The sequence below is a fragment of the Lacerta agilis genome, chromosome 1 (genome assembly GCF_009819535.1).
Source record: "Lacerta agilis isolate rLacAgi1 chromosome 1, rLacAgi1.pri, whole genome shotgun sequence".
Lineage (NCBI taxonomy): Eukaryota > Metazoa > Chordata > Lepidosauria > Squamata > Lacertidae > Lacerta > Lacerta agilis.
The window spans coordinates 3976055-3991445 of NC_046312.1; the positions used below are offsets into that span (position 1 = coordinate 3976055).

The 15391-nt window shown below is 46.4% G+C and overlaps 1 protein-coding gene across 3 annotated transcripts; it reads left to right on the plus strand.

The window, feature by feature from the left end:
* Window positions 1–1922: 1922 nt before the first annotated feature.
* Window positions 1923–14733, plus strand: GNPNAT1 (glucosamine-phosphate N-acetyltransferase 1). Of its 3 annotated transcripts, XM_033163299.1 has the most exons (7): window positions 1923–2041; window positions 4000–4003; window positions 6569–6761; window positions 7275–7337; window positions 9833–9960; window positions 10053–10114; window positions 13579–14733. In XM_033163299.1, the coding sequence occupies exons 1-7, from the start codon at window positions 1938–1940 to the stop codon at window positions 13724–13726; spliced, it is 702 nt and encodes a 233-aa protein (XP_033019190.1). In that variant the 5' UTR covers window positions 1923–1937; the 3' UTR covers window positions 13727–14733. The 3 variants fall into 3 exon arrangements, with proteins under 3 accessions (XP_033019190.1, XP_033019363.1, XP_033019275.1); XM_033163472.1 differs by lacking the exon at window positions 4000–4003 and having other exon boundaries at window positions 1987–2041; window positions 6573–6761; XM_033163384.1 differs by lacking the exons at window positions 1923–2041; window positions 4000–4003 and adding an exon at window positions 2627–2723 and having other exon boundaries at window positions 6573–6761.
* Window positions 14734–15391: the final 658 nt, after the last annotated feature.

Consider the following 15391-nt stretch of genomic DNA (forward strand, 5'->3'; position numbering starts at 1 on the left):
CCGAGACTGCAGTGTCAGGATCTATGCTTTACTTACACATATAGAACTCTACGATTTCTATAAAACCAAAACGCACACCAGCTTTCTAGATCTGTGGGGAGGCTTGGTTATCAAGAGGCAGGGAGTTCCAAAGTGTAGGTAGTACCACACTAAAAGATATACAGTATAGTAAAACACAAACAAACAATACTTGGTTGTGCTTAGATTAATCTCACAGATATAAATGGGAAAAAATGATTTTAATAAATCAATACAGAATATTTGTCACTTAAGAGACAATGTTGAAGATGCAAAGAGATAGAGGAAAGTCAACTAATATAGCAGGGATTCAAACTAGTTTTCCGGAACAGAAAGTGACTGTAAAGAAAGTGTAGCAGTGGCCCAAAGGGGCCACAATGAATATGATAATGTGAACCCCAATAAATCATTGAATATGCTTATAATAGAAATGCTATGGTAACCTGTTGCTTTAAGGAAACTGATGATTCTTTGCAAGAGACCTTCCCTACAGGGAAAGAAGGACAGCAAATACGTCAATCACATTCATAAGCTAGAACATAAGTTGATACTTAGAACAAAGGCCTAACACAGATTCCCATGCACGCAAACTAACGAAGATGTAACAGATTGGTGAGAACCAAGGTTCAGTTAGAAATGCTTATCGCGCATGCGTATTAGATTAGGTAATGTACATGTGTACTAAACTGAAATGATGTAATGAAATATGATTGGTTGATTTGAAATCCTTTGTTTGAAATGTTATAAATACCCCTGCCCAGACCTTTGGGCGGGGTTGCAGGCTTGCGGAAATGATTCGACTGTAACCCTTATTGCTTTGCAATAAAGAAAACAAAATGGACTCCTAGCTCCTCTAGTCTCTGAGTTTTATTGGCGTAGCTCAGAAGAAGGGCTTTTTTGCCCAATGCAACATTTGGTGCCGTGACTTCTCGGATCAACCAAGGTTGAAGCAGGACGATTTGGGACGCTTTTTGTCTTCTACACTTCCGTCGAAGTTCTTGGGATTTTTCTTCAAAGCACGTGCCAAGGGAGAATTCCTGGAAAGTCGGTGAGGCAGTGGAGAACAAAGGAGGCCCAACCTGCGTTCCAACCACCTGTAAGGAGAGGAGCAGGAGCCCCAGCAACAAACAAGCCTGGATGAGAAAGGTATGAAGAAGTCCTTGGTGTTGGGAACCAAAAGGATTACAAATATAATTTCGTTCGGAGAACCTGGCCTATGGAATATTCAAATTACTGTTTGTATCCTTTGAACAATTTTGTGTACTTGACTAATTCTTTTTTCCTTTCCTTGTTATATTTTTACCTTTTTGTATTTTTTCTTTATCTTTTTCAATATCTGGATGTAATGTTTAATTCATGCTTTCTCTGATAGCTGTCAACTTTTCCCTTTTCTTGCGAGGAATCCTATTTGGAATAAGGGAATTTCCCTTAAAAAAAGGGAAAAGTTGACAGCTATGTAATAAAGATAATAATAAAAACAAACAAACAAACAAACAAACAAACAAACAAATAAAAGAGATATAGTAATGAATAATAATAATAATAATAATAATAGCAATAATAGTAATAACAACTATAACGACATTTAAACATAACGCGCTTTTGACCACGACCACGCTGAACGATGGGAAAGCAGTGCGCATGCGCACCCCCGAGGCCTTCGGCATTCCGTTGCTACACGTCTTCCCCGCCCCGCTTGCCTTCCTTAAGAGCCAGAGCGCATGCGCACTGGCAAGCCTGGAAAGGTTTGGCTGTTGCGGGAGGGAGATTGAGCGAGTGGGAAAGGGGCGGGGCAAGGCAAGGAGCGCCCTTTCCCGATTGGCTCCTTTCCACGGCGTCGCGTCGCGAAGGAGCCTCCGGGCCCCGCCCCGCGAGCCGCCACGTCAGTCAAAGCTACGCCCGCCGCCGGGATCCTGCGCATGCGCGCTGGGAGGCGCCTCGCCGCTCCTCCCCGCAGCCGGCGTTTCGCGAGGGGGGGGGCGGCGCAGAAGGAGGGAGAGAGATCGGCGCGTGCACGCGGAGGGTAAGTGCGTGGGTGACGTGGGCGCACGTTGGTGAGGGGGAGTAAATCAAGGGGGGGGGGTCCTCGTGTTTTGTGTCCCCACCCCTCCCACTCAGGGGGGGGCAATTGGGGGGCAGGAGACAGGGAGACCCCTATGGAACCCGCAGAGTAACGAGAGTGCCTCTGAGCGTGTGCAGAGCGCCCGCCCACTAGCCTCCCGCGGGCCCGCCCGTCAGGTGGAAGGCGGCTTCCAGGCGAGCCCAGTTCCCCTCCGCGCTTCAGTGAGTGCGAAATACTCTGTTTTGAACGTTTCGCTTCTTAAGGGGGGGGGGGTTAAAATATTGCCAGTTGACTCAAGGGGCTCCCGCGAGGATTGCAAGGACCCTGCCAGGTTGGTCCGTCCCCCCCCCCCCCGTTGCAGGTGTGGTGGCGCCTCCTCCCAGGTAAGCTTTGAGGGTGGGGGCTGGTTTGTAACATGGCAGGTGCCAGTCTGGGATCGCAGCCCCCGGCCAGACGGCAGGGGTGCGTGGGCAGTCGCCTATTATTTGCAAGATGCTCCCCTGAACCTTCCTTTTTGCTACACCCGAGTGACCTGTGGCACACGGTTGGTTGCAGAAATGCATGTTGGGCGCATCAACCGATTCAGGTACAATCTGCTGTGGAGCTGGATTTGCTGATGCCCAGTGTGAGAAACAGCCCTCAGGTACAGGCTCCGTCGTGCCTAGACGACTCTCTGTGTTTCTATATCTGTATGTGAGAGAGGGGTTAAGAGTTTTGGACTAGGACATAGGAGACCAGGGTGCGAATCCTCACTTGGCCGTGAAGCTCTCCCTTGGCCAGTCCCTGCCTCTCAGGCTAACCTACCTCAGTGTATCTGAAGAAGTGTGCATGCACATGAAAGCTCATACCAAGAACAAACTTAGTTGGTATCACCTTGGAAGGATTTTTTTATTTTTTATTTTGTTTTGACTATGGCAGAACAACACGGCTACCTACCTGTAACTACCTCACAGGGTTGTTGCGGAGATTGAAGAAAGCATCTGTCTGGCCTCCTGGTTGTCAGAGCTGACAGCTGACTTGGAGATACCTGGGGCAGTCCTGCAGTTGTGAGGGGCTTTCCACCCCCATCGTTCTGCCCGGACACTGAGGTCCAGCTCCAAGGGCCTTCTGGCGGTTCCCTCACTGCGAGAAGCAAGGTTACAGGGTACCAGGCAGAGGGCCTTCTCGGTAGTGGCACCTGCCCTGTGGAACGCCCTCCCACCACATGTCAAAGAGGAAAACAACTCCCTGACATTTAGAAGACATCTGAAGGCAGCCATGCTCAGGGAAGTTTTTAATGTGTGACATTTTAATGTATTTTTAATCTTTGTTGGAAGCTGCCCAGAGTGGCTGGGGAAACCCAGCCAGATGGGCGGGGTACAAATAAATTATTATTATTATTATTATTATTATTATTATTATTAGGCATCTGCTTGGCACCCGTGAGAACGAGATGCTGGACTAGGCAGATCTTTGGTCTGATAGAAGAACGCTTTTCTTACAGTATGTTTGTTCAGGGACTTGAACCACCAACTTTCGGGTTAACAGCCAAACACCATTTATATCCCACCTTTCCTCCAAGGAGCACAAGGTGACGCACACAATTCCGTTTAACCCTCACAACCACCCTGCAAAGTAGGCTAAACTAAGAGACAGCAGAGCGAGCTTCATGGCAGAGTAGGGATTTGAACTCTCGATCTCCCACACCCTGTTCCAGCGCTCTTTAAGCATTTCGCCACAATGGGTTAGAAGGGAAGATGCTGGCAGCTAGTGAGAGCTGTGGAACATCTGCGTTTCTGAAATAAATACAAAAAAAATGTAATTCTGTCAGCCAAAGGGAGTTGAGCTCAAGTGACTGAATGGGGCTGCTTTTTTAGGAATGGTGTGCCAAGTCAGACGAGAAGGATAGCTGTGAATTCACACCCACTTTTCTACAAAAGTACACGGATGCAAAATGTAGCCAGCTATTTCCTTGTTTGCTTTCTTCACATTATAGCAAACATTTCCTTCATGTCATTCTTACACTTTAACAGTTGACTCAACTGCAGAACTTATTTCTGTATGTTGAACGGGGATCCCTACACCTTGCAACAGAGTTGTTGGCGTCAAGGAACGAGCGCTGGCATCGAGAGCTGCTTTAGGTCTGGATTTGGCCGCTGGAATTCTTGACTCTCTTTCTGGGAACAGCAGACACCCACTTCCAATGACACATCACACACATGAACTTATTTTGTCATGCTGTGTACTGCCTTAATAACTCCAGGCTGTGAATCAGTTTATAAATTGGTGGGGTTTTTTTTTTAAGTATTATTTTTTAAAGTCGTCCAGGTTCCACCAGTGGCTAGTTATATGTCAAAGATGGGGGAACGTGTGGTCAGGTGCTTTTGGACTCCAGCTCCCATCATCCCTTTCACTGTCCATTCTGGCTGGGGCTGATGGGAGTTGGAGTCAACAACACTTGGAGGTTCCCTACTTCTGCTATACAGCATGGGAATTGGAAAGGGACCTTTGAATCTTCGCCTTCACACTTTGCATCCTGTAGTAGATCCTCAACCTGCTGTCCTCCAGATGTTTTGGACTGCAGCTCCCATCAGCCCCAGCCAGCATGGTCAGTAATGATGGAAGTTTTAATCTGGATCACCTTGTAGATCACATGTAAAGGGTAGCCAAGAACTGGTGCAGTGAGTTCAGCTGGCACTCACTTTGGCTTAAGAACATTAGCGTGGGAAAATGATCATTGGTGTGTACAAGAAGAGGAGGAGTTTGGATTTGATATCCTGCTTTATCACTACCTGAAGGCGTCTCAAAGCAGCTAACATTCTCCTTTCCCTTCCTCTCCCACAACAAACACTCTGTGAGGTGAGTGGGGCTGAGAGACTTCAGAGAAGTGTGACTAGCCCAAGGTCACCCAGCAGCTGCATGCGGAGGAGCGGAGACGCGAACCCGGTTCCCCAGATTACGGGTCTACCGCTCTTAACCACTATACCACACTGGCTCTCATAGATAGATAGATAGATAGATAGATAGATAGAAGAGTTTGGATTTGATATCTCGCTTTATCACTACCCGAAGGAGTCTCAAAGCGGCTAGCAATCTCCTTTTCCCTTCCTCCCCCACAACAAACACTGTGAGGTGAGTGGGGCTGAGAGACTTCAGAGAAGAAGTGTGCATGCACACGAAAGCTCATACCAAGAACAAACTTAGTTGGTCTCTAAGGTGCTACTGGGAGGATTTTTTTATTTTTTATTTTGTTTTGACTATGGCAGACCAACACAGCTACCTACCTGTAACTAATAAGAGAAGGCTCACTGTCTTGGCAGGAGTAATGCTAATTTTGTGGTCTGCACAGATTACAGTATGAATGATAGTAGCCCTTGCTCTGTAAAATGTTTTATAATTTTGTTTCCGTGAGAAAAGAAAGCCCTCCAAACACAAACATTGTTATCTGAAAGTTCATATTCTGTGCTTGGGGTGTTTGTTTAACCCCAGGTCCTGGTGTATTTTTTTAGTCCAAAGAACCTGTCTGATGAAAAAATAAATATTGCTTTAATGTTAAGCTTTCATTGCGTCAGGGAAATCAAGGTAATGGGCTGCTGTGCAATCATGTTCTTATTTACCTTACATTTCAGAAGGGTGGCATTGATATGGAGTGTATATTTTAACTTCTGAAAGTTTTGGCACAAGTGTCAAATATTTTTAGATGGTATCTTTGAATCACATACATTATTATGATTTTATGTTTTAGCTGTGAGTTAAAGTAAGGAACGTGGCTAGTTTAAAAGATACTTCGAAGAGGAGCAACAGCAGCCTCCTGTCAAATTCTTGTCTCTCTTGGTGCCTGAAAGGTAAAGGTAAAGGGACCCCTGACCATTAGGTCCAGTCGCGGACAACTCTGGGGTTGCGGCGCTCATCTCGCTTTACTGGCCGAGGGAGCCGGAGTACAGCTTCCGGGTCATGTGGCCAGCATGACTAAGCCGCTTCTGGTGAACCAGAGCAGCGCACGGAAACGCCGTTTACCTTCCCACCAGACTTTGACGTGCTTTTGAACTGCTAGGTTGGCAGGAGCAGGGACCAAGCAACGGGAGCTCACCCCATCGCAGGGATTCGAACCTCCGACCTTCTGACCGGCAAGCCCTAGGCTCTGTGGTTTAACCCACAGCGCCACCCGTGTCCCCTTGGTGCCTGAAAAGAATAGTTTAAATTATTCCTGTGTTCTAGATTCTGTTTTTCTAGTATTTCTTAAACCCAGGGATAAATTTGTGTATTTGCACTGGGACAGAAGGTTATTCAAAATTAGGAGCAGAGTTATAGGCTGCCTGGAAAGTTTAGGACAAGGCAGAGGTCAGTTTGACATTATTTAAGGCTAGTCAAAGGACTGAAACACCCAACTGCTGTTAGCCACATTGAGTAACTGCATGGGGTTAGAAAGGCAGTAAATAAATTTAAAATGAGCAAAAAACATAGAAACGCTAAACTATTTCCAAATGTGAATCATTGTATTTTTTAATTCCAGTTGCAGTCTCAGCTGCCATGATGCCTGCAGCAACAGTAAAGACTGACACCACGCCATTGTATGACCCTCACCTCCTTCGGGAACTGGACTGGAGTCAGAATACCGTGACATTTTCCCCTGCTATTTCTCCTGCGGAACCGGGCAGCGGTTTAGTTTTGCGGCCACTTTGCATTGCCGACATCAACAAAGGTGCCGCTCACTTTTCTCTGAACGCCTAAGTCCACTTGAACTAAAATGCTACATATGCACATCATAACCCAGGGCTGCATTTGAGGACAATGGCCAGAGCAAAATATTAAGTTTTACAGTGGATAGTTTTGTAGAAAAATGCAGGACTGTTGGTCTTGGATAGGAGAGGCTTAAAATAATTCCGAATGTAGAAAGCACTCTTTATCCGCTTTGCTAGGTTTTGTGTGCTTCCTCTCCTCTGCTAGTTTGTGTGCAATTTCCCATTTTTGGGGGGTGTTTTAATTAACTTTGTTCTATGCTGCCTTGATAGCTTTGCTGAAGGGCTGTCGCAAAATCTTGCCCATTTCACTGCACTTGAAAAAAATGTATTGTATTGGCTTCTTGGATCTTGTCTCTCACGTCACTCCAGATACTGAATTGTGGACACTACTTGTGGAATCTCTACTTGAATATCAAGTTTTGTGCTTGCCTTGGAAAATACATTTATGCAAACTCTTTCTCTCTCTCTCGCAGGCTTTTTAAAAGTTTTAGGTCAGCTGACTGAAACGGGAATTGTCAGCCCTGAGGAATTCATCAGTGAGTACCTTCTTGTATTTTGCAACGGGGTTTGCTTCAGTGGAGCTGCCTCACCGACCTTGCTTGGCTTCTAAAAGAGATGCCTTGTTGGTAAATTGTGAGTTCATGGGTGTGAAGAGTGGTTTAAGCAGCAAAAGAAGCAGAGGGAACCCGGTCATTGGGCAGCCTGTGGATTTGACTACATTGAAAATTACACCTCACTGTTGCTTGCCTTTTCCCGTAAGATACCCTCACATTCTATTTACCTGCTTGCTAAGGGTTAGGTGCAGTATATTCCAGCAAATCGTTTCTCTATAACTACCGTATATCGCGGCGTATAAGACGACTTTTTAAGCCCGAAAAATCTTCTCTGAAGTCGGGGGTCGTCTTGTACGCCGGCAACATCATGACCCGGAGTTCCGCCCCGCCACTGGCTGCATGGAGCCTCTCCCCGGCGCTCCAGCCGCAACCGCTGCCTCAGCCGCCATGGAGCCCGGGCTGGGCGTGGGCGGCAAGCGCGGCGGGGAGGTTCTCCCCACTGCCCCAGGCGTCGCTGCCGACGCCTCAGCAGCCGTGGAGGCCGTCCTGCGCTTCAGCGGCAAGCGCGGAGGCCTCCTTTGGGGCGACGGGGAGATTCTCCCCGCTGCCCCAGGCGTCGCTGCCGACGCCTCAGCAGCCGTGGAGGCCATCCTGCGCTTCAGCAGGAAGCGCGGAGGCCTCCTTTGCAGCGACGGGGAGCTTCTCGTCGCTGCCCCAGGCGTCGCTGCCGACGCCTCAGCAGCCGTGGAGGCCGTCCTGCGCTTCAGCAGGAAGCGCGGAGGCCTCCTTTGCAGCGACGGGGAGCTTCTCGTCGCTGCCCCAGGCGTCGCTGCCGACGCCTCAGCAGCCGTGGAGGCCATCCTGCGCTTCAGCAGGAAGCGCGGAGGCCTCCTTTGCAGCGACGGGGAGCTTCTCGTCGCTGCCCCAGGCGTCGCTGCCGACGCCTCAGCAGCCGTGGAGGCCGTCCTGCGCTTTAGCGGGAAGCGCGGAGGCCTCCTTTGCGCCGACGGGGAGCTTCTCGTCGCTGCCGCCGCCTCAGCAGCCATGGGGGCCGCTGTGCGCTTGGGCGGCAAGCGCGGAAATCTCCTGTGTGGCGCGGGGGACGCTCTCCCCGCCGCTGCCGCCGCCTCAGCAGCCATGGATCCCGGGCTGGGTGAGTATACCCCAAACTCTGTTTTTTCACATTAAAAGTTGGGGGGTCGTCTTATACGCCGAGTCGCCTTATACGCCGCGATATACGGTAGGCCTTTGTTATAACAAAGTTTTAACTATAACTTTGGCTGATTGAACATTCTAGGGCCTTTTAAATGTGTTTGTGGGATGGGGGGGGGTTATTGGTTTGCTTTTGCTTTTGTTTTATTAAGTATTTTGTGTTCTCATTTTGTATTTTTATGTTGTCAACTGCCCTGGGATCTTCATATGAACGGTAGCATACAAATTTAATTAGTAAGTAAGTAATAATAACTCCTGCCCACCTAGCAGTTCGAAAGCACGTCAAAGTGCAAGTAGATAAATAGGTACCGCTCCAGCAGGAAGGTAAACGGCGTTTCTGTGCGTTGCTCTGGTTCGCCAGAAGCAGCTTTGTCATGCTGGCCACATGACCCAGAAGCTCTACACTGGCTCCCTTGGCCATTAACACGAGATGAGCGCTGCAACCCCAGAGTTGGACACAACTGGACCTAATGGTCAGGGGTCCCTTTACCTTTAAGGAATAATCATCATCATCATAATCATAGAATCCTAGAGTTGGAAGAGACCTCAAGGGCCATCCAGTCCAACCCCCTGCCAAGCAGGAAACACCATCAAAGCATTCCTGACAGATGGCTGTCAAGCCTCCACTTGTTGTTGTTCAGTCGTTCAGTCGTGTCCAACTCTTCGTGACCCCATGGACCAGAGCACGCCAGGCACGTCTATCCTTCACTGCCTCCTGCAGTTTGGCCAAACTCATGTTAGTAGCTTTGAGAACATTGTCCAACCATCTCATCCTCTGTCGTCCCCTTCTCCACTTAAAGAAAAGCCTCCACTTAAAGACCTCCAAAGAAGGAGACTCCACCACACTCCTTGGCAGCAAATTCCACTGTCCAACAGCTCTCACTGTCAGGAAGTTCTTCCTAATGTTTAGGTGGAATCTCCTTCCTTGTAGTTTGAATCCATTGCCCCGTGTCCACTTCTCTGGAGCAGAGAACAACCTTTCTCCCTCCTCTACATGACATCCTTTTATATATTTGAACATGGCTATCATATCCCCCCTTAACCTTCTCTTCTCCAGGCTAAACATACCCAGCTCCCTAAGCCGTTCCTCATAAGGCATCATTTCCAGGCCCTTGACCATTTTGGTTGCCCTCCTCTGGACACGTTCCAGCTTGTCAGTATCCTTCTTAATCTGGGTAGGCAAACCTGAGCAGAGCTATAGGAAAACCCGAAACCAGGGTATTGTAGATTCTCTTACCAAGAATGCTCCTACCTGTATTTTCTAGAAACATTTGAACACATGAAGAGTTCTGGGGACTACTACATTACAGTAGTGGAAGATACTATTCTAGGAGAGATTGTGGCTACTGCAACTTTAGTCATAGAACACAAGTTTACTCACTCATGTGCAAAGGTATGTTGGGTGTGCGGGAAATACTGTTGCTGTGAATAAGGTATGGCCCTTTCTAGTACTCAGCGGCTAAGTGGTATTGCCTGTCTTCACAGAGGGGAAGAATAGAAGACGTTGTTGTAACCGAAGAATGCAGAGGAAAACAACTTGGAAAATTGTAAGTGGCTGTTAATCGTCTACAGCAGGAATGTCCAACAAGTAGATTGTGATTACCGGTAGATCACTGGATGTCTGTGGTAGATCCCCGGTAGATCAGTGGCTCCCCCCAAAGAAGATAAAAACTTTGGCTCCCCTAAAATAAAGCTCAGCGTATTTGCCCTGCACCCCTAAAATGACCTGAACCACCAAAAATAGGGTTTTCCTTTCCTTAAAAAAACTCAACATTGCTTTCATCTACCCTAAAGAAGCTCAACAACTTTTACGTGAACCCCCCCAAAACAGGACTTTCCTTCCTAAAAAAAGCTCAACAACTTTCACCTGAAACCCCAAAAAGGGGGTGTAGATCAATGCCAGTTTTTAACACTGTGAGTAGATCGCAGTCTCTTGGAAGTTGGCCACCCCTGGTCTGCAGTAGCTTACCAGCCGGGTTGTGCAGTGGTGCCAGCTGCCTCTTACACGCCCCCCAAGACCTAAGTGAGCAAATGAACAAGGACTACCCCTCTCTATATGAACCAACCCAGTCCGTGCAATAATTCTCCTTGCATGCCTCCTCTATGAGAGGTCCAGAGGGTGGCAACGTAAGAACGGGCCTTTTTCCGAGGTGCCTCCCCACTTGTGGAATGCTCCTCCTAGGGAGGCTCACCTGGCGCCTTCAGTACATATCTTTAGGCCCCAAACAAAAGCTTCCCTCTTCTCCCAGGGCTTTGGCGGATTAAACAAGCTATGGCCTTTCAAACTGTGGGAGGGGTGTTGTTTGTTTGCTACTACGTTCTGCATTTTTATGTTTTTATACCGTAAACTGCCCTGTGATCCTTGGATGAACGGTGATATAGAAATTTAATTAAAAATAACAATAGCAATAAAAATCACCTATGGTGTCTGACGCCCTCCTCCCCCCCCCACACACATTCTGCGAGGCTAAACTTCTTCTAAAGCAATAAATTGATATTTCAAGCATCCCAAATTAGTCATATTCGTTCCTTACAACCATTCCGTAATATGGGGCCGGTATTATCCCTGTATTGCAGGAGTGAGGTTGAGGCAAGTGGCTATCTGAAGACCACTTAGCGGCCATTTTACAGCTCATACTCTTTGCCCATGGATGGGGAACTTGTGGGTCTCCAAATGTTGTTGGACTGATTTCACACCAGCCTCACCCAGAACGACGTATGGTCAGAGTTGATCTGGTGGGCTACAGCTTCATCACCCCGATTTGAGTCTCTTAAGCGATTCCGGAAGTGTGATGCCGCAGATGGGAGCGTTAGGTTTATGGGAACATAAAGAGCTGTCTTATACTGTCAGGTCTTTGGTCTATCCAGTATTGTCTACAGCAGCTATCCAGTGTTTCTTAAGAGATGCCAGGGATTCAACCTGGAAACTTCTAATTGCAGAGCATGCAGCCTAGTAACAGGAACCAGATAGCTCTCGAGAAGCTCCAAATTGACATCCATACGCACACACCACAAACTTTGTCTCATCTTATGCTAAAACAAAACAAAAAATCCTTCCAGTAGCACCTTAGAGACCAACTAAGTTTGTTCTTGGTATGAGCTTTCGTGTGCATGCACAGGTATCTGAAGAAGTGTGCATGCACACAAAAGCTCATACCAAGAACAAACTTAGTTGGTCTCTAAGGTGCGACTGGAATGATTATTTTTTATTTTGTTTTGACTATTTATTTTGCTTTGACTAGAGATAAGCAACTACCTGGCATTTAGAAAATACCTGAAGGCAGCCCTGTTTAGGGAAGTTTTTAATCTGTGACATTTTAATGTATTTTAACATTTGTTGGAAGCCGCCCAGGGTGGCAGGGGAAGCCAAGCCAGATGGGCAGGGTACAAATAAAAATTATTATTATTATTATTATGGCAGACCAACACGGCTTCCTACCTGTAACTCATTTTATGCTAGTTTAGTTGTAACCTACCTTATTAGGTTATTTGGCTAAAACACAGCCTTGAGGGATGTAAAGGTAACAACATCCTATCTCCGTTTGGACTCATTGTGCTTCTATTCTTTCCAACTGGCATAGTTCTTTGTTTGACTTTTGGGCATTTAATCTGTAACCAAATTGCAGGACCCTGCCAAGGTATACACTTCAAACCTCCTTCGAGATGAATGTCTCCCTAGTTCAGTGGTTCTCAAAGGGTGTGGCAGGAGAGGGAGGCAAGGGTGGCAGGAAGATTCAAGGACAATCAAATAAACATTTAAGTATTTCAGTCTAGTATAGTATTTTTGGGGGGGGGGATATACAACCAGAAATAGTATTCACACCTATCTTCAAAAGCATTGGCCATCCTCCTACAGTTCCCCATGATAGCTTGTTGTGAACAGGGATTTTCAACTCAGACAAATGTGAACAATTAGAAAAGAGAAAAGCTTCTTTGTGCTGATTAAGAGTTTGTTTGCCTCAAATTAGACCTAATACAAATGTACAAATACGTACAAATGTAAAAAATACGTTTCCGTGCGCTGCTCTGGTTCACCAGAAGCGGCTTAGTCATGCTGGCCACATGACCCAAAGCGGCTCCCTTGGCCAGTAAAGCGAGATGAGCGCCACAACCCCCGTCTTCCACGACTGGACCTAATGGTCAGGGGTACCTTTACCTTTACTAATGAGATTACCTGGCAAAAGCAAGCTCACACCTCTCATTAGGTCTGTGTACATCCTTATATTACATATGGAAGAGGCTCATTTATAATTATATTTTGGGAAGGATTCCTGTTCTTATGTAGCTGCATTGTTTTATACTTTCTGGATGTCCCCTGATCATATTATAAAGTAGTTGTGTTCTGGGTTATAAACCAAGCACTGCTAGGAGTTGCTTCTTTCTGTTTTCCAATGTATTTAGCAATAAATAAAAAATTGGTGTGACACAAGCTAATTTTTATTCTGAACATGTGGCTCGGAGAAAAAGTTTGAGAACCCCTGCCCTAGTTAAGAGACTCCTTTTGGACTTTCCTTATTTAATCACAACGATGTATCTGTCTCATCTTACTGTATACTCTGCCTCTGCAATTCTTGTCTCCTTCCACTCATTTCAAAGCAGGGTTAGGGTTGGAAAGTGGGAGTTTCCTATTGTTTCCCCTTTGCTGAAAAGCAGCCCCTGCTATCCATTTGGGCATGGTGGCGGCAGCAGCAGCAGTGCTACTGTGTAGATTCAGGGTTGCCTGGTACAGTGGTACCCCGGGTTACGTACTTAATCCCTTCCGAGTTACAGTACGTAACCCGAACAATTAGTTCTGCGCATGCACAGACCAAAAAAACACTCTGCGCATGCGCAAATCGCACGTGCGTCGGGTTGTGCTTCCGGGTTAGCGGAGTTCGTAGCCCAAAAAGTACGCAACCCGGAGCGTACATAAGCCGAGGTATGACTGTACATGCAGTTTGACGTCCTTTTGCAAGAGTATACCCATACAGTTTGTTTCAGAGTATTAACCCTTGTCATCTTCTTCTTCTAGATTGATGTCAACTCTCACACTGCTAAGTAAGAGACTGAATTGCTACAAAATCACTCTCGAGTGTCAGCCAAAAAATGTTGCTTTCTATGAAAAATTTGGATATTCAGTATCTGAAGAAAATTACATGTATCAAAGATTCTTCAATTAAAGGACTTCCAGGTATAATCTCATGCAATGGACTGTTGGTGGAGGACTGTCTCTTCTCTTTCTCTCTTTTCTCTTTGTGGAAAACAAATGAAATTAGCACCTCCGGAGATGGCACAACAAATACAGTACAACAGACTTCGACTTAGGTTTCCTTGCTGACAGGAAACATTTTAGAAGCCATTTCCTACTGTTAATCCTTTTTCTGGCTGGGATGTGAAAGATTATTGCCAGGTGAGGGTGGTTTTTAACCAAAGGTTATATTTTTACCTGATTTCTTTCTTGCCTTGTATTTTTCTAAGTCTTGTGCTGCTTTGTGTTGCCAATTCAAGGGTGGTTAATGAGGCAGGACTGACTTGAGAGGTTTTTAGTCATGTGGGTAGGAGAAACGCAAGACCAGGCTGTCAGTGGTCTTGGCGTTAGTGCGCCTCAGATCTTCATGAGCCCCAGAAGAGCCCTGCAATGATTGATTTGTTGTGCAGTGGGCTGAGCAGTTCTGTTGGTCCCCTAGCAGTCGCAACTGGTAAACATTATTGCTTACACAAAGAACCTGCATTTCTAAAGTATTCTTTATCTCTTGTAGCTGTGAAAAGGCAGTGGGGCCAAGGGGCCCCCTTTTCCAGCATGGGCTATCACATGTATGCTTTGCAAAAGCAATCTTCTGCCATGTTACAGACCCCAAACCCTCATCTCGGAGGCTCCCCGTGCTTTGGGGCTTTAGATAAAGCCATCTAGCACTTCTTGCCGTGTGCCGGCAGTAACGGTACAACTTTCCTCCCACCATTTCAACTTGGAAGGGGGTAGTCTTGGGCATTACAAGCAAATGAAGGGCACTGCAGAAAAGTTTTGTAGTTGAGTAAATAGCTTTATAAAATATTACTGAGGGCTACTGTAAATGGATTTCATGCATTTTGTGGTACTCTAAAAACTTTATTGGGGATGACTAAAGTTTATTTATTCAGTTGTTTTTTAAGAAGCACTGTTAAGACATAAATAAATGGAGGCTGTTAATCTTTTGAATTATGGTTTTCCTTCTTCATTGGTCTAGATGTAGTTGGCCAGCTGTTTTACTTGGGTAATTTGAGAAGTGTTAGCAGAGTTCATCCATGTGGGACAATTAAATACTGTTGGATGGAGAATATGTTTGAAGTTAAGTGGACCATAACCTGTGGGGGGGGGGCTAACCCACAACCTAAGTTTCAGTTCTAAATGAGATTGCTGATTCAGTTGGCCTTTAAATTGCAGCCAGGAAAAGGCGCAAGAGCCTCCCAGAGCCTGGTAAGCAAGCAAGAGAGCTTAAAAGCGCTCTGCCTTTCATAAGGGGCAAGGCCTGCTTGGTGTACCAGCTCCAGAACAGTAGGGATGGTCTTGCAGGGGTGGTTTTAGGGTTGTTTCGGCTGTATGTAATTTTGGCTCTACGGCAAGTACTTAAGCCTCACGTAAATTACAAGTCATCCGTATAGGTTTGAAGAAGAGAAAACTAAAAATACTGGCAATATGGCTAGAAGGCTACGTTCAGCAGTATGGCTGTACACCCGTATTGGCCTGTTAGGAGTCAATTCTTGCAGATTTTCATAAAGCTGGGGGAAATTTGTCTTCTTGGAGGCCTTTCAGGGAAAAGCCAGAAAGGATCAATAAAAGAGCAGCCATTTAATCTGGAAGAGACCTT

What these genes read in the sequence shown, in the direction of transcription:
- GNPNAT1 (XM_033163299.1), top strand. Translation starts at nt 1,938, where the DNA reads ATGCGCGCTGGGAGGCGCCTCGCCGCTCCTCCCCGCAGCCGGCGTTTC. An exon ending in TTACTCACTCATGTGCAAAG is followed by an intron (nt 9,961 to 10,052) that starts GTATGTTGGGTG and finishes CTGTCTTCACAG; the next exon opens with AGGGGAAGAATAGAAGACGT. An exon ending in GGAAAACAACTTGGAAAATT is followed by an intron (nt 10,115 to 13,578) that starts GTAAGTGGCTGT and finishes TTCTTCTTCTAG; the next exon opens with ATTGATGTCAACTCTCACAC.